Raw genomic sequence first — 18733 nt, forward strand, 5'->3', positions numbered from 1 at the left:
AGAGAGAGAGAGAGAGAGAGAGAGAGAGAGAGAGAGAACACAGGCCCAAAGCTGGAGAAATTAGGGGGGCAGGGTGGAGCCAACCTGGGAGGGCAGCTCTAGAGCTCGCCACGCTGTCACCCTCCACCTCTCATACCCCAGCCCCCTCCAGCCTGCAGATGGCCTGTAGGGCACAAAGTGAAGCAGGACTGGACAGCTCCTGCCTTTTCATCTTCGACCTCCAGGTCCCTCAACACCTGCCCAGCTGCCGGGAGATCTGTAAAGTGCCCACGTTGGTGTCCTAAAGTGGTTCCAAACTTGGCAAGGGCAAGAGAGGGCGGGTAGCTGGGGAGGGCGGAGGTATGCAGACAGGGAGTCAGAGTTTCCCCTCGAAAGCCTCAAAAGTGTCCACGTCCTCAAAAAGAATGGAACCAATTTAAGAAGCCCTGTAGCCACGTCCCTCCCCCTAGGCTCCCTCCCCTGCGCCCCCGCAGTCTCCTCCCAGCTCTGAGGCCCGGGCCCCTGGCCCCAGCCCTCCCATTGGTGGAAACGTTTTTGGAGGCACCCTCCGGCTGGGGAAACTTTTCTCATATAAATAGGACAGGTCTGGGCTTTATTATTTTAGCACCACGGCAGCGGGAGGTTTCGACTAAGTTGGAGGGAACGGTCACGATTGCATGCCTGCGCCCGCCAGGTGATACCTCCGCTGGTGACCCAGGGGTTCTGCGACACAAGGAGTCTGCATGTCTAAGTGGTAGACATGCTCAGCTTTGTGGATACGCGGACTCTGTTGCTGCTCGCAGTAACTTCGTGCCTAGCAACATGCCAACGTAAGTGTCTTCTGCTTGTTTGGGGGAGATGAAGGAGAGAGGTTGGATAGGTGGGGACCTGATCTCAATAGAGGGAAACTTCACCCTTCATTCCACATACAGCTTGTGAGGTCGCTCTGTGCTCTGTGGGGAAAACACTCGGGTTCATGAGATACAAGGAAAGTACTTTTAAAAGAATGGAAATAATGGAAGGCTTGACCGTTGCCAAGAGTTAGGGAAGTTTTTCCCTTAAAAGTAGACTGTTAGCCTGGATCCCCAGGTTGGTGAAGTTCACAAGGAGGCAAAGAATGTCTCAAGATAGAAACCCGACTGACACAATGAACAACTCAGAGGGCTCCACTCTTCAGTCCCCAGAATTTGCTCCTGGTCACCTTGTGAAACTTGAGGCCTAGTTTAGAAAACCCTTTAATAGAACAATACAAAACTCAACGGACTCCATTTCTTGTGGGCGGCAGAGTAGGTCTGGATGACGTTGATGAACATAATAATGAAAAGGCGCCCCCTGGAGGGGGTAAAATGAAAGAACAGGGACCAGGCCTTAAGTTCACGGAATTCCAGTTAAAGACTTCCCAGGTCCATAGAGTGATTTACATTTCTGGGCCTTATGTGGAGAATCCAGTCGATGTATCTTGAGAAGCGGGCTGCTTCAGCCTGTGCTTTTATCTTCTGAATAGTTAAAGCAGCGTCCCAATCCATTACCTGGCCATGGAAATGGTAACTATTAACTAAAATAAACTCTGTTCAGTTACTCTTAAACATGTTCCCACCTGTAATCAGACACGAAAACAACAGATGTGAGAAATATCAACCTTGTCCTCAGATTCGAGAGCCTGGAATTCTTCCCATGAATCTCTGACCCACTTGCCACGTTGCTTCAGATGAATCAACTGGGCCTTTTTCAAAAACGTGGGGTATAAACTAAATGTGCCAACTTCAAGGCCATTTTCCATTTTTAGGTTGTATAACTACACTTTCCTGACAAAAGAATGGAGAAAATCAATCGGATTTCATCTTGAAAATGGCTGCCTAATTTAACTAGACAAAGATGTTGACTTGATATGTGTTCGGGAGGGCGTGGCCACACCCAGCCCTTCAAAAGCTATCCCCAGCCACAAGCCCCACATCTAACACAGCATAATTTCTGATGTGCATATGTTCCCTTCATCCACTTTTATAAACCCCCCGAGGATACTAAGAAGTAATTGCATTGTACAAATTAATGTTACAAGTTAACTTTATATGAAATCAGAGTAGAAGAGTGGACCCCCACAGAAAACTATCGTAGACAGACCTAGGGAAGTAGGTATTTGAAGGTCAATACACATTCTATTCAACATCCAACCACTGTGTAGAATAAAGGTTATCCAACACACATTGTTCAAAATGGCTCACAAACTGAGTAATTAAAAGGCAAGTTTCCAAAGCCTGTAAGGCTTACAGGCTTAATTCAGACAAACTGTTCTTCCTCCAATGGACACAATAAACTAAACATACCGTTTATCTAATTTAACAGTGATTCTCATCAATTGCCCTTAATTGTGAATGTGGGATGTGGCTCACTCTTCTGAGTGGTGACCATTGCAGCAGATGTTCTCATTCCAAATGACACACTTGGTGACCACCAAATCCATGCAATTTTTAGGGGTGAATCATCCTGGGGCAAATCTGGCCGCAATTATATACCACATTATCCTATAATTATTATACTGCAGAAACGAAACTCAGTCTTTAAAGTCTTAGGGTAATTGTGGCAAAGAAGTGGGTATTTATTTTTCTCATTATTTTTCAAGATGTTAATCCACAGTTTTTTCTTTATATAAAGCAGCCCTTCTTAGGGAACAAATGGGGTGCTTTTTAGTCAAATGACCTTACCTTATTTAAGTGAACTATTTATAGCAAATATCAGACTCCTGAATCAATTTGCTTTCATGGATGTAAATCAGACATTTTGGGGGAAAAGGGCTAAGTCACTTCAATGTTTTATGGAAAGCAAGCTGTGCTTTAGGGTGCAGGTTCTCCTAAGTTTTCTCAGATCCTTATGTATTAGTTCCTCATCAATCAATTGGTGAGAGACAGTGATTCATCTCTGCCACTTCCTCCATAACTGCTGAGCACATGAGATGTCCTACAGACACAGTGATGTTTTACAGAATTTTAAAAACAGTAAATAATTAACTATTTAATTAAAATATATTTGCATATTAAAACTGTAAAGAGGTCACCCTGCTGATCTGTGCTATGCTTTTTACCTAAATAATTTGAAAGTCATAAGATATCTGAAAGAGAAACAGAAAGGGTCTTTTAATCAGGTAAATCAACTGTATAGACCTGGGTATCACTTCTTAATTACTGTTATTGATCTATGGAACGATATCGATTGATGAAATGATACCAATAACTATTTTCTATTCTCTTCTTTCCTCAACAGATTTACAAACGGTGAGTTAAACTACTTTTGGAAGAAATACGATGTTTGTACTTTGCCTTGATCACAGTGGTGTCATTTCTGGGGAGGGAAGTTGGCCAGTTTGGCTTCCCAATGGAAATTGTGAAGGGGTATAGTAGTAGCCCAAAGCTTTCTGGCTTCCACTGAAAGTACCCACCCCATTTTATGAAGTGGGTGGCGCTAAGTGAGGCTGGTCTCATAAAACACTCATAGGCAAGAGAGAGTAGATGGGTCGGTTGAAGTTTGGGTTTTAGCACCAGCTACTCCAAAGCACAAGAGATGCTGAACTTGAGAGATTTTTGTAATTTTCCAGGATTCATTTGCAACAAATTATGAATAAATTCTTAGCTCATGGATTGAAATTGCAACATAGTTACAGATAAGTATAAACATTTGGTTTTGTAGATAACATTTTGTCCATTGGCAAAATTTTACATTTTATTTCAATATATTAGATTAAGATAATATGAAAGGAACAATGTAGTTATATCTATAGATATGTTTGTACATAATACTAAAATTAAGCTATAATAATATATAGATGTATATATAATTCTTATAATAGTCATTTATCTTTTCTCTCCTAGGGATCTGTACGAAAGGTAAGAAGCTATGTTTCTCCATAAATATCTGAAATTGCCAGAATAATTTCAGCTTGACAAAATTTAATGTGAACTACCAAAAGAAAATAGTTTGATAAGATTTTACCCATTTGAATATGTATTCACCAAACCATAAAACAGAGAGACTACTGTTAATGTTTGATGTACCAAGTTTTATTATCTTCCAGAAGCATCTCTAATTACATTTATGTTATACAAATTGATGATTTAAAAACTAAAAGACTTTCTAAATATTTGCTTATATTCTTATAGGGGATGCATATTATATTAATTATAGATAGTAAATCAAAGTTTACTTTAAAAGACTGACTCTATAAACGTGCTGTGAAAGTATAATAAGTTGCTTTTATCTATAGTTCTCATCTTATTACAAGTACAATGGATAATATTGGTTTGATCATTACGAATTATACCATCCTCTAGACCTCCAGCTTGAGAAAAAAAATTACATATAATTTCAACGAAAACAACTCTCTGTCATTTATTGTTTTGTGCCAGGTCTTCTAGCTGATGTTTAATAATATTTTAGTCAGATCAGTCTTAACAACTAATTATTTTCAAAATTGGTTTGCTTGTTCAGCATCAATTACTGAGACATATGGCCCTTTGCCTTTTTTGTTTTCTGTTAGGGCCCCACTGGAGACAGAGGACCACGTGGACAAAGGGTATGTGTTTTTTTTTTCCAAACCACTAAAGGCCTTTGGCTCATATTCAAATAACTACATATTAGAAGCTACAGAAGACTGACAATGTGTAGGATTATTTTGTATTCAGATAATTATACCACCTTTTAAGTAGGTAATCTCCTGCAGAAGAAGTAAATGAACATTATTATATATAATCAATATCCTTCTTCAGTCACAATTACTCTTTCATAAAAAGAAACACTATTATAGACAGTCACATTCTTTGCAGGGTCTTTCTTTCTTATTCTGGCCTGCCCAAGACAGGTGTAATGGGAATGTATCCCTACCACAGAATCCTCTTTGTAACATGTTTTGTTTCTTTTGAAAAAGGAAAAATCTCTGTATAGATTGGAAATCATTGTGGAGCAGTAACATGTTTCTCTCTCTTCATTCAGACATTTACAGGCCGGGCTGCTAGTCTGTTTGCTCCATTCTTGCTATATTTCATTGATCCGTGTCACAAAACCATTTTTTCATGATTTGCATTATATAATAAATAAGGGCATCATATATCTATCATGATACATGGACTTACAAGTATTTTACTCAATGTATTAATTGTATAATTGGATCAGTTAATTATCCTAACAACATGGATACTGTTAACACCGTCTTCCCATCTCTGATCTAACCAGTCAACCTACTATCCAGGTATCACTACCAAAGCAATTGGATACCTTTAGGAAAGTCAGAAACCAGCTTCAATGTACACAGTGCCCTTTCCTACAGTGCATGAGCCCTGTGAAGTTCACAGAAGCAGCTCCGTCGTGAATTAGCACTCAGGGTCTACCAACTTAACTACCGTTTGCTATCTTTACACATCAGGCCTTAAGTGTCCTCCTAAAATGAAGCCTGTGTCACAGGTGCAGAGCAATCAGTGACAGCATCTTCTATTTCCACCCTTTCACAAGTCTAACAAACTGACCTTAGTATGTGTGATCTTAGGTCTCTTTCCACATGTTATCCAGGGTTCCACAGGCTGCTTTAATCCTGTTCTAATTCCCTTATTTCATAACAGGGTCCAGAAGGTCCCCGAGGCAGAGATGGTGCTAACGGTCCTGATGGCCCTCCCGGTCCCCCTGGTGAGCCTGGTCCCCCTGGCCTCCCTGGCCCCCCTGGTCTTACTGGGGTAAGATGTCTTACACATTCTTAACTTAGATCTGACTTTAGTGTCTTGCTCTGTTGGAAAAAATACTGTGAAATTTATTTTTAGCAGTTAAGGAAGAAACTTCTATTTGGAAATTAGTATATTTTATTTCATTTCTTTGGTTTCTTCGTTTAAGGTTCTACATTGCCCATCTTCTTTGAGGCTGTGTCAATTATAGGCCTGGTCTTTGTGCTCACTGAAGGTAGCTGCAGCCTTCAGCACCATTATTTAATTTGGGGATTTAATATCTTTTATCAGTATGGCAAAAATAAGAGGTGTTGCATTATTAAAGAGTTTGATTAGATTGAATTACATAAGTGAAGCCCCTGGTCTTAAGCCATTTCACAAACATCTGACCCTCTCTATTCTTCTTGGCTTGGAGACTGCTGAACCAACATTCAAAGCAGTTTTAGGTTTAATTTGCTTGAAACTAAATTGAGAAAAGTACATTTCCCTTTTTCATTAGTATCTTCTTTTAGCTTTATGTCTTTGACAATGGTATGAGTGCCAAATGGCCTCACTGCAGGAAGGAAAACATATTTGCTTAATTGGTTAGCACTATGAATCAGATTCCTAATTCTAATAGCCAACTGCATGCCAGTAAAATAAGACCTTTCTCTCTCAAAGATCTTATTATGATTGCTTATCTACTCAGTGCATTAAAAGCACCTTCTTTAATACAGTTACCACTCGAAGAGAGGTCTTTAACAGGGAAGTTATTACTGTGAACTATTTTTTAAAAGTTTAATCTTCTAAGGGGCATTTTAATTTTCCTGTAACTTGAAAACTCTTCGTATCCCTTTTTGAAACTCCAGCCAGAACAAAGAAGTATCTTCCTGACTTGTGGGCTAGGACACCAGCTGCCAATACAACGTGTTCTCCTGAGTTCTGTTTCACTTGTGAGGGTTCTGAGGGACTGTAAAGGTTTAGGAAGCCATCTTCCCTCAGTCTGGAGGTCGGTGATGAGTGTGTGTGTAGGAACAGATTTCTCAAGGCAGATGAGCCTGAAGAATAAGAAGGGGAGGTTCTCCATTTCAGTCTTGGTGGGGGACTCAGCACTGAATTCTAAGTCATTTCTATTGAAACATGGCTCTCTTTTAAATAGTATCAGGGAATTAATTAATTAATTAAAGTATTCAGTCATATCATGAAATTAACTAATTAATTACTTGATTGAAAGAAGAACAGAAGATGTAAGTGTATGACCATTGACCTATATACTCACGTGTGTTTTCTTCCCTCCAGAACTTTGCTGCTCAGTATTCTGACAAAGGAGTTTCATCTGGCCCTGGACCAATGGTATGCTTGTCTCCTTTTATCCTAGAGGGAAAAAGGCAGCTTATGTAAGGGAATTCATATTAACCCTCACAATACTAATTAAGTTAACACTCCATGGTTAGATCAAATGAAAACAACTCCTTTTCCTACGTTTAAATATCAAAACTGAAATCCAGGTTTTCAATTTTCTCTGCCAACATGCCTCATAAAAGGAAGGTTAGAGATCTGTGTCTGAAAAACAATCTTTGGAAATCCAGACCATAACTTGAGCAAATGAATTTAACTCAAAAAATTAACATCTAAACGTTTCTTTATGTCTTCCCACAATCCTTAAAACATGAAGCGGTGCTAAAAAGCAGAAGGATTTACTGTGCTCCCTGAACCTGTTAGGAAGGACCAAGAAGTTCTACCTCAGTCCTTTTCCTTCATCGCATAGCAAGAGAGTCTAGGGCTTTACTGTTTTCCCCCAAACTATGCAGATAGTTTAGAGGTAACATATGGTTCAAGTATTTAGTTCTTGAATAGAACACTTTTTTAGTCACAAGGATTTCCCAGGTGCCCCCAACAGGTTCAGAGCTACACTATAGATTTCTGCAGCTAGCAGCAAATGACAGCAGTTCTGAATTACCTTCAAGGACTTGACGATATAAGGAATGGTTCCTTTCTCTCCATTCTGATGAAAATTCCTTTTCTTGTCTATTTATTAAAAGCCAGTATAAACAAGAATGAGTCAAATTTAGCATTTGTGTCACTCGGCGCACATCCTGTCATTTGTGTAACAATTTATAAAGCTTCCCTGTGCGTCAGGATGAAGACCTAGCTGACAAATGAAGCTTCTACCAAACATTACTGAGATGTGATAAAGAGAAAATAGACTTGATCATGAAAAATGTACTATAGTTTATAGGAAAGAATGAAATGTCCCAGAAGTAAAAACATTAGATTGATTAACTACTGCAGAATTTAATATACATGCACACAATTTGGTGATTCTAATTATTTGTTTTCCAAAGGCATTTATCTAATAGTTATCATGGTCTTTAAACACAACTTTTACCTGGGCTCTACATCAGTGCTCTGTCTACACAAGACATTATTCTGAAGCTAATGGGCCGAAGTAAACTAATATGCTATAAGGGCAAGGCAATATTTTCTGTAAATTAAAACTCTCACTTGTAAAATAATGTAGCTTTAATTGATGAATTTCAATTTCCTTATTTTTCCTGGTAATTTAAAATGTGCATATCTGAAGTGAAAAATTGAAGCAGTCTTTTGGCTTTGTTTATCTTAGACACTTGAAATGAGTTGTTTCTGCTAATGCCGGACATTCCTCAGATGTAAAGTAGAATCCGTTTCTCAAGAAGAGGCAAATTGGGAAATAAAGCAGGAATACATGTCATTTTATTCTAAAAATTAAAATGGTGGACATACGCCAGAGAAATCAATGTGGATTTCAGATTCCCCTGTCTTTGAAACTTCTTTCTGGGGAATATCAAAAAGAGTATTCCCTTTCAAATATCAGTGAAATATAATTTAAGCTTGTACATTCATCCACATCCACAGACAGATGTAACCAACAGATATGTGTTTAACAAAGAGAGAGAATGGGCAGCAATAAAGTGTTAAATAATTTCCTATGTTGGAAAATCAATAACTACAAAACCCCCACAGGGTTCTTTTCTGAATTAATCATAGTTCGTCTCACAGCCTCCACAAAATAAAATATCCTTTATGTAAATGAAGTTGTTGCAAATACAGGGAAAGATGAATAAATACAATTAAAAATTCATGATGTCAAAGAAAATTATACTTAATGGATGCCTAAAAAAATATTTTTATTGAAAAGTGACAGCTTCTTTTAACAGCAAAGCCATTTCTAAAACAAAATAAATAATTCTCATAATTAAAATAATGTGCTTTTTAAAGAGAATATGTAGTGCCTCGCTATAGTCATTTAATAAAGTGGATAGGCTCAACTGCAGAATCCTCATGGAAGATGTATCATAAGCAAATTACTCAAGACTTGTGCATGAGGTATTGTTTAGCTGAGAGATAGGCCCTACAGATGAAGCATTGATTAATACACAGGCAAGACAAAACTACATTTAGCTGAAAAACTCATAACATTCTGTTTTGCTTTACATTTGTGCTCCACTAAACAGAAGAAGAGGAAGAAGAAAGAAAAAGTGCTGTCATTTGTGTTATGTTTTCAATATCCTATGATAGATTCCTCCAACAGGCTACCTCAATAATAACTTATTTTTGCTTCACCCCTCATTACACCCACTTTCACTTGGCATTTTCATCAGCCATCAACAGGCCTGAAAAGAGCTTTAAGGTTATAATAAACCTCCTTTTAATCATTAAAAAGGACTTTTCATCCTTATCAATTTACGGCCCGGTAGTAAAAAAAAAAAAAAATACATCAATTTCTTAGCTACATATGACATGGAGAGTTGACATATGACAAAGGGAATCTAACTGAAATTCTTTGTCAGCCATTATGTGTTCTGTTCTTGTGCAAAGATCAATTCCCTTCATTGCCTTGAAACAATCTCCAGATGCCCAGTGTTGTACATCTCAAGGAATTTATGAATTCTCCCATACAATCCTCACTGAGTTCAGAAGATTTGGTTGGTTAAAAAAAAAAAGATGAAGATCAGGAGAGGGTGCAGGAAATTTGGTTCATCTGTTCATCAAAAAAATTGCAGGGGCTCAGTGATGTCTTTTCTAAATCCAGTCTATCCAGTCAAGCTTATGAGATTCCTAATAAGGATATGACTCTTGGTGTTAACTATGTGTATGCTCTCTACAGGGCTTAATGGGACCCAGAGGCCCTCCTGGTGCTGTTGGAGCCCCTGTAAGTATCAAAAACCTGTAATCATTCTTATATAAAAGGAGAACGTTAAACATGACTCGTATGCACTGAAGATGTTGGTAGGTGGCAAAGGACTTGTCTAATGAGCTTGACTCCAGAACTTCCCGATATATAAACAAATGTTTCTTCTCTTCTACCTTAGGGACCTCAAGGTTTCCAAGGGCCTGCTGGTGAGCCTGGTGAGCCTGGTCAAACGGTGAGAATATTTTCTCTCTGTTTACAAAAAGAGGAAGTCTCTGAAGGGCAGTTTGTGAACACAGTCTTAACCTCAATGTATCTCCCATTCCCTTAGGGTCCTGCAGGTTCCCGTGGTCCAGCTGGGCCTCCTGGCAAGGCTGGTGAGGATGTAAGTGCTTACTCTCAAGCTTCCCCAAAACAACTTTGACATACTCCTGTCTCAACAGGAGTATCTAGATCCAAATTAAGTTCCATACTGAATGTTCAATATGCCTGAGTCGTCCCATATGGGAAATATTACTTTAATGAAATACTAATTAACTTGCTGATGCTCAAGAGATATAATTGTTAATTAAACATGTTTTCTAGCCCACATAATTACGCATACCTTTCTCTCATGATGGCTTATGAAGTGAAGGATGACCCTAGGCTGCTTTCCTGTTTTAGGGTCACCCTGGAAAACCTGGAAGACCTGGAGAGAGAGGAGTCGTTGGACCACAGGTGAGATTGTTGACAACAAGATGTGGCCCTGGGTTAGTTATGAGCATGCCTCTGATGTCACTCACACTGGTGGCATTGATTGAAGACATCTGACAAGGGAAAGAACCAAGTAAAAGTGCAGATATTTTATTCATGTTCATATCGTAATATCGGTGAGAGCAAACAAACTATGACTCTCTAAACCATGTCTTCTACAAATGCCACCATCTTAGTTATTAATATCATAGCTAGTAGTTTGTGGCTCCATGCTTTAAAAACGTAACACCCTTCGATCCCAATCTTGAGCTTTGAGAATTGGTTTGGAAAGAGGAAAGCATTGTGCTTCAGCTTCTAAGAAAATCTTACTTACCTTGCTTTGATTCCCCACCTCCAAGGGTGCTCGTGGTTTCCCTGGGACACCTGGACTTCCTGGCTTCAAAGGCATTCGGGTGAGTGACTTCTTCAACTAAATGAGAAAAAACAATGCTGGTGATGGGAGTGGTAAGAACTCAACTGTATTTAAATTCCTGGGTGAGGCATCCTAGCTTCCATGTCTCTGAATTTTGAAAATGCTGGAAATTAAAACTGAGATTAATGTGGAAACACTATACAGATTATAGATTATATATAGATTGTGTATATTTTAAGTACTTAGAACTATCTAAAACCAGAAAGCTGTTAGGGTGAGAGGGATGTGAGGCAGCTTGTCCAGCACCCTTCCCTTACCTGTGTGCAGGCCAAGTGATTGGCCTGGGGTAGTGGAACCCCAACTACCTCAACTGAGCTGCAACACTGGATTGTGTTCGTCAGCAACCATCGGATCTGTCTAGAAAATGTAATCATTGCAAAGATGGAAGACTCTGGTCTGACTGAGATTACAACATGACAGCATTTTAAAAAGTGTTCATTGCCTTTCAGGGACACAACGGTCTGGATGGATTGAAGGGACAGCCTGGTGCACAGGGTGTGAAGGTAAATACTGAGTTAAGAACACCGTCTCTAAACAAATTATTTAAGATCTTCCATTGCCATCAAAAAGGCTTACTGAAGACAACCCACATTTCAAAAACTATCTTGGCTTCTCATCTAGCCTTGAAAGCCCTCCATGGTGGAACAGTGAGATTCCATGACAAGAGGCCAAATTGCTAATATTTATTTAACTTAATGTAAATAATCAAATGGAAAATAATGCTCAAATTTTCTTCCTCCATCTCCCTTCTTCCTCTTATAGTGTCATTGAATCTCTGTAGCCAAAATAAAATAAATGAGCATATAACCAAATATTAGAACAACATGTGTGACTCTAAAGTGTAAATCCTCCTTTGCCTTGCACTAATTAGGTAGGTACATTCATGTCACAATACACTTTTCAACCTCATTCCTCTGATTTATCTGTGCACGCTCAAAATTTTTTTAATTAGTTAATTAAAGTCTGAGAAGTATATTATCTCTTGGCTAGCCTCTTCTCTGACAGCATTTCGAACCATAAAATGTTCTCTTTCCTATTAAGGAGATAATGTGATATTAAAGTGAATACCAATGTAATTACAAATTAATGAGTAACAAATGCAGGCGGGACCAGAGATGAACATGAATATGGAGAATCTGGTCTAACTTCCCAGCTGCCACACAAATGAATAAGGTCAAGTCCGTTCTCCCATGAGCCCCTGTATTATAGCTCAGATTCCTGATCACAATATTGAAAAATTTTAGAGCTAAAAGGCACTTTGTAGGTGCCTTCATTTAGGAGAAACTAAGGTCAGGAAGCACTCATGACTTGCCCCAAATCATTCATCTAGTGGTTAAAAGACAAACTCAGAATTCTCGTGCCACTCATTCCTAATGCATATTCTTCACATAGAGCCTTAGACCTAGAGCTGGAGAAACAGCTCAGTGGTTGAGCACTTGCTACGTCAGCACGTGCCAAACCTTTGGTTTACTCCTCAGCCCCTCTCTCTAAACTAGAATGCCTTGAAGGAAAGTGTTTTTACATCCCCCAAACAGAAAGTGACCCACCAATACCTAGCTCTCAGAATCAGAACCAAATATGATGGCCCTAAAAACTCTTATGATGCTTTGACTTTCCAGTCACCTTAATAAAAACAATAACACTAGACATTCAGATACCTGTGAAGACGGTAAATTTGGTTGCACTAAGGGAAAATCTATCATTTGTTTTCCTTTTCAAATAATATTCCTAATCTATGGAGTTGGTTTCACATGTCTAGAATATAAAGAGAAAATTGGAGAGGGGTACAATTAAACAACCACATCTTTTTAGTAACTTAGCAGTTGGTGTATTTAAATAAAATTATTATCTTATTTTTAAAAAACCATATGTGTCTGAGATAATTGAGAAATAGTCTATAAGTACAAAAACATGTTTAAAATGTACAAAAGACTCAAACTGACACAATAGAGTAAAATTTGTGCAATCAGAAAAAATGATGTATATAATGAACATAGTTTCAATTATTCTTCTGCATATAGGGTGAACCCGGTGCCCCTGGAGAGAATGGAACCCCAGGTCTAGCAGTGAGTATTGATCAATTCACTGGAAACCCTAATGTGCACTCTTAGCATTCTGAAACTTCTTTGGAGTCTTTGATAACCGCCATTTCCCTTGGCATTGCATTCTTGATGTTTTTCTTTTATCTCTGTGTATTCAACTTTTACCTGGTGTTAGAACAAGACTTGTATTCTTAGTGAACTCTTACATGTGTTAGAAATTGAACAAAGTAAGTGCTGCCTGTGACTCTTTTAAGATCAGCATTCTGGACTTTATTAACAATATTTCTGCTTTTAGGGAGCCCGAGGGCTTCCTGGTGAGAGAGGGCGTGTCGGAGCTCCTGGTCCAGCTGTAAGTGGTCCAGTTTTTTTTTCTTTCTTTTTAATCTTTTTTAAACACTGTCTAAAGGGAGTTGCTTGATGTCCACCTGACTGTCTTTCCTTCCTTCATAGGGTGCCCGCGGCAGTGATGGAAGTGTTGGCCCCGTCGGCCCTGCTGTAAGTTCTGACACCGGGGAGTAGAAGGAAGTTAAAACTGCGGGGCGGTAGCTATCTCTGTTAACTTCTATGAAATGACAATATTTTGGACATTTTTGCCAAATGTTTCCCTGGGGTCTTTGGAAGTTTCCCTTTCTAAGTAGCATAGGCTATTCCAAATGCCTAGAGCTATGGACTGAGGCATAGAGTAAAACTCATCCTATGTTGGAAACCTTGAACATCTTTTCTTGATAGAACTTTGTGCTTGTTTTCCTAATCTGCTTCAAGGAAATTTCTTACGCCTTCTGCTTTGATTTCAGGGTCCCATTGGGTCTGCTGGACCTCCCGGTTTCCCAGGTGCTCCTGGTCCCAAGGTAAAAAGAGTTGATTGCTATTCCCATCTTGATAAATCCTTTATTTTTTAGTACCACCTGAAACATCAGTACTGTTTGCAGGCAGGGAGACAACTGCAGAGCAATTCCCTTAATCAACCCCACCCTTTAAAGTGCCTACAGAAGAGTTTTCTTACTCTAAGTTTGCAGTTAAACCTCTCTGTACGCTATGTACAGATAGAGTCTCAGCCTAGAAACTAACTCCCCAGAGGCCCTATAGAATGTGCTTTCCAAGCTAGCCCAGGGATAATGCCTAGAATGTAATATCTAGGCTTGCAAACTAGAAAGTCAAGCTCAAACTTTCTGATGATAAACCAGAGAAGCTAAGTGGTTGTCGTTCTGACAAAATTCCCTAAAAGTCGGTGCTATGATCAATAACAGTGTGTTGTCTTGTTATTTACTGCTAACTACCCGCCCGGTTACTTCCGTTCTCAGGGTGAACTCGGGCCTGTTGGTAACCCCGGTCCTGCTGGTCCTGCCGGTCCCCGCGGTGAAGTGGGTCTTCCAGGTCTTTCTGGCCCCGTCGGACCTCCTGTAAGTAGTCATTGACATAAGACAGTTGAGAAAGACTGAAGATGGGGTCAGAGAAGGTAAGAAACAGAGAAGGTAACTCATTCAGTGAGTTTTTTCTTTCTCCTCTCTCTCATAGGGCAACCCTGGAGCAAATGGTCTCACTGGAGCCAAAGGCGCTACTGTAAGGACAGCTGGGTAGCAGTCATGTGCTGCTCTGGGTTAGAGGCGCTTAAAGAGGGCAGTCTCTGCAGCCTGCTTCCTCCTCAGGGACCTTTTTTTTTTCTTCCCACAGGGACTCCCTGGAGTTGCTGGGGCTCCTGGTCTCCCTGGCCCCCGTGGTATTCCTGGCCCCGTTGGTGCCGCTGGTGCTACTGGTGCCAGAGGACTTGTTGTAAGTGGTCACCGCTATAATATATTTATCTGTACCTTGACTTTTTTTTTGCAACATTTTTGTCTTCCTTCGGTAGTGTTGTGTAAATAAATGTTTATATTTCTTAATATAGCTACATCAGGTGTCTGCATTGACCCTCCTCTGTGCAGGCACATAAGTTTCTTCTTTAGTAGCTTGTGAAAAAAATAATATCGATGAGGTAAACTCAGTTTACCCTTCCACCAATAACATTTTAGAGACCTTGAGTTTAAACAACGTAAGAGACTCGTCTGCTGGAGAGTGTTGACACATTTCTGTCGTCTGACCCCCTGTTTCCTTTGGATCTTAGGGTGAGCCTGGTCCTGCTGGCTCCAAAGGAGAGACCGGTAACAAGGGTGAGCCTGTAAGTGGTTTCACAATTCCAATTGTGTTAACTTATCCTTACCAATTTTCAATCTAATTTCAGTAACTGCATATGATATAAAAATATTTTTCTACTCTTTTTATTTTTTATTTTTTTTATTTTAAAAAAACAGGGCTCTGCTGGAGCCCAAGGTCCTCCTGGTCCCAGCGGTGAAGAAGGAAAGAGAGGATCTCCCGGAGAACCTGGATCTGCTGGCCCTGCAGGACCTCCAGGTCTTAGAGTAAGTTCTGAATATCCCAGACAGAGCAGACCATGATGCCACCCTTTGGCTGGGGCTCGGTCAGCATTGCTGTGTGTGTTTCCTAGATGAAAGAGCATCTGCCTTCCATCTGTTTTATTAAATTAGCAACTCTCAATTTGGTATGTTATTAAATTGCTCTGGAAACAATGTTGACCTATTTTTGCCGGATGCTCATCTGTGCAGTCCCTTGGCATTTGGGTAAAATGTTTTGGGTTGGTATGCACCCATATCTTCCTCTTAGGAAGAATCATGCCCTGTCTTGGGAAACTCTACCCAATGGGATTTAAAGGTTTCTCTAATCCCCTGCTGTCTCACGCTCTTTCCTACAGGGGAGCCCTGGTTCTCGAGGTCTTCCTGGAGCTGATGGCAGAGCTGGTGTGATGGTAAGTCGCCCATCACTTACTTCCCAGGAAGGACCTTGAAATGCCGGTGCTCAATGTGTCCTCAGCGTTACATGAGCAGCCTCCTTATTTGGTCCCTCTCCTATTAACAGGGCCCTCCTGGTAATCGTGGTTCAACTGGCCCTGCTGGAGTCCGAGGTCCTAATGGAGATGCTGGTCGCCCTGGGGAACCTGGCCTCATGGGCCCCAGAGTAAGTTTCAGATAAATCCTCATAAAGTCCTATCTGGAATTAGTGTCTCCTTTAAAGGACTGCTTAACACTCAGGGGTACAACAAAAACATCTAAAGTAAGTTTGTTAGTAGACTTCCTGATGTTTGCCTTTTCAACCCAACTTTATCAGAACCCCATAAAAAGTTCCATACATCGGACTAGTCCATAGGTTTCCTCTGTATTACCTGAATTAATGGCTAGGAGGGTTTTGGAAAACTATATCTATTTTAAAATATCCAAATTAGTTTGGTTCTCTTTAGCACGTATCTTTTATCTTAAATTATGCATTTTATATACAGGATTCAAGGTATATATTAAGGCTATACATTATTAATTAGATTCATACATGAAGCCATTTTTTCCAGCAATCATAAAGTGTGATAATGCATTCAGCTTCACATGAGCTATAGAGGAGTGACCTTTTGATCCAGAGATGCTCAAATCCATAGCAATGGAGTCATTTTTCCCTCCATTATCTCTTATGGGTGAATATCAGCTATAATTTTATACCATAAACAAGTAATAGGGACCAACAAATGTCACAATAAAAAGATCCACCTTGGAAATTGCTTACCAGATTTTTTTCTTCCTATCTTGGAGTAAATAACATAATACATTCTGCCCATACAATAGGTTGCGTAGCAGTTTCTTCTGATATCTGTAAATGAATCAGTTGAAAAACAATTAAATACAAAAGATCAAACACACATACACACACACACACACACACACCACAGAAGAAAGATTTCAGGTTCTTTTCATACTTTCCAGCTAGGCTGCTAGCTCTAATGAATCCCCCTCAGCAGCAAACAAAAAAAGAGAAGAGAGGGTTGTGTGAGATTTCAATTAATTTGAGTCTTGAGTGTAGGAGCTGATGGACCCATATGAAAGGACCCTCATTTATTTTACAGGGTCTTCCTGGGTCTCCTGGAAATGTTGGCCCAGCTGGTAAAGAAGGCCCTGTGGTAAGTATTGCTCATTTTCCATTACGTTTTCAAGAACACTTATTGAACCTTCCTCAAGTCTATTTCTGAGGCTTATTTATACATGAATACATTGAAAATAAATATCAGCCACCTCGACATCATCTGGGAACAGAAGGTACTAGATTGTAATTACGGAGTCTAAATGGATGCAGGACTGAGAGCAGAGAGGGGATAAGAAACCCACGACTGGGAAAATTGAAGCAGGTGACAAGGGGACAGAAAAGGAAGGGAGAGGGGCAGATTGTGTGCATGTGAGATTGCACTGTCGGTTTGTGTACTGACATCCTATTTAGAACAGGGGAATGGAGTCATAATTTATTGACATTTTATATGGGAAGCTTTGTGCATACAGAAAACTACCTTGTTTCATAATTTGACAAAATCCTCATCCTAATAGCTGGTAACCATGGGGACTGGGAATAAACTTGAAACTCTGGTTTCAGGGTCTCCCCGGCATTGATGGCAGACCTGGCCCAATTGGCCCAGCTGGACCAAGAGGTGAAGCTGGCAACATCGGATTCCCTGGACCCAAAGGCCCCTCTGTAAGGATCGTGACTTCCTCTGTCTTGATACCTATCTGCTACCTCTCTGTCACATTCAAGTATTTCTCTCCTGCTCCTCAACACTGTTTACCTCAAGTCCCCTCACCACAAGAAAAGTGCAGAGTACTCATTCCATTAAAGCTTTACCTGCACTGTGGCCTTACACACTACTGGGAATCTACCGAGTAACACACCTCTGCAGTCCTTTTGTACCGAGTTTCATGGTATTGGATTATGCCCTGAATAAGAATTTCAAAGCAGGGAGATAGCAGTAAAATAGGCAAACAAGCAACAAAATCAACATTTCAAAACTGTCATGGAAAATTGGACATAGAACCTTCTCATACATAGTTTTCCCCTCCCCTGATCTCCCTCCAATCACTGTTGTACCTACCCTTACTTTGTTACCTCTTGATATCATGGTCTCTTTTCCTCTAATGTATTTGTGTGTTTTATAGTTTTTAATAGTTTTTTTTAATTTTTATAATATACATATTGTTTTTGTAGGGTGATCCTGGCAAACCTGGTGATAAAGGCCACCCCGGTCTTGCTGGTGCTAGGGTAGGTGTTAACTTCTACAGAGATATTTCTCTAAAAATACACCTTCTTTGGGGCTATCTGGCATCATCATTACATTCCAAAGTGGTATCCTAAGGGTCATTTTACCACGATGAAGTGGTTTTATTTTGAACTACATGGAAAAGACAATGAGCTATAAAAAAAAATCAGAACATGCTATTCAAAAATGCAGATGCCTCTGGTCCTTATTTTATTCATATAATGATTACGAGGATATGAATATGTGCTAGCATTCTCCATCCCTCATAAGCTGCCTCCTATCTGTGAACTTCCCTTGAACTACATCGGAAGTTAATAGGCAGCATTCAGAACTTGGCGAAACTCACAATGAGTTTCTTTCATTCTAAAATGATAAGCTCACCTTGAGGAATTAGCTTCCGGGGTGCTTTGAAGCTTCTCAAGCTATCTGACTTTTGTATAACCATGAGGCTTTCTCTTCTATTAAACATTTAGGGAGCCCCAGGTCCTGATGGCAACAATGGTGCTCAGGGACCTCCTGGACCCCAGGTGTGTATTTCTTCCAGCTCTTTTACAAAGTAGCATATGCTTTGTTCTTCCGAGCAGC

The 18733-nt window shown here is 39.9% G+C and overlaps 1 protein-coding gene across 1 annotated transcript in view; it reads left to right on the top strand.

The window, feature by feature from the left end:
* Positions 1-613: 613 nt before the first annotated feature.
* The window catches only part of Col1a2 (collagen type I alpha 2 chain), a 35689-nt gene continuing 17569 nt past the window's right edge, over positions 614-18733 (top strand). The window contains exons 1-27 of the mRNA XM_028779166.1: positions 614-809; positions 3238-3248; positions 3843-3857; positions 4508-4543; positions 5583-5693; positions 6957-7010; positions 9805-9849; positions 10010-10063; positions 10160-10213; positions 10492-10545; positions 10920-10973; positions 11443-11496; positions 13015-13059; positions 13331-13384; positions 13486-13530; positions 13830-13883; positions 14337-14435; positions 14551-14595; positions 14707-14805; positions 15134-15187; positions 15321-15428; positions 15779-15832; positions 15943-16041; positions 16973-17026; positions 17491-17589; positions 18097-18150; positions 18622-18675. Of these exons, the coding sequence (XP_028634999.1) occupies positions 740-809; positions 3238-3248; positions 3843-3857; positions 4508-4543; positions 5583-5693; positions 6957-7010; positions 9805-9849; positions 10010-10063; positions 10160-10213; positions 10492-10545; positions 10920-10973; positions 11443-11496; positions 13015-13059; positions 13331-13384; positions 13486-13530; positions 13830-13883; positions 14337-14435; positions 14551-14595; positions 14707-14805; positions 15134-15187; positions 15321-15428; positions 15779-15832; positions 15943-16041; positions 16973-17026; positions 17491-17589; positions 18097-18150; positions 18622-18675 (1629 nt within the window). The 5' untranslated portion in view covers positions 614-739. The remainder of the gene's footprint in view (positions 810-3237; positions 3249-3842; positions 3858-4507; positions 4544-5582; positions 5694-6956; positions 7011-9804; positions 9850-10009; positions 10064-10159; positions 10214-10491; positions 10546-10919; positions 10974-11442; positions 11497-13014; positions 13060-13330; positions 13385-13485; positions 13531-13829; positions 13884-14336; positions 14436-14550; positions 14596-14706; positions 14806-15133; positions 15188-15320; positions 15429-15778; positions 15833-15942; positions 16042-16972; positions 17027-17490; positions 17590-18096; positions 18151-18621; positions 18676-18733) is intronic.

The sequence above is a fragment of the Grammomys surdaster genome, unplaced genomic scaffold (assembly GCF_004785775.1).
Source record: "Grammomys surdaster isolate TR1022 unplaced genomic scaffold, NIH_TR_1.0 345, whole genome shotgun sequence".
Taxonomy (NCBI): domain Eukaryota; kingdom Metazoa; phylum Chordata; class Mammalia; order Rodentia; family Muridae; genus Grammomys; species Grammomys surdaster.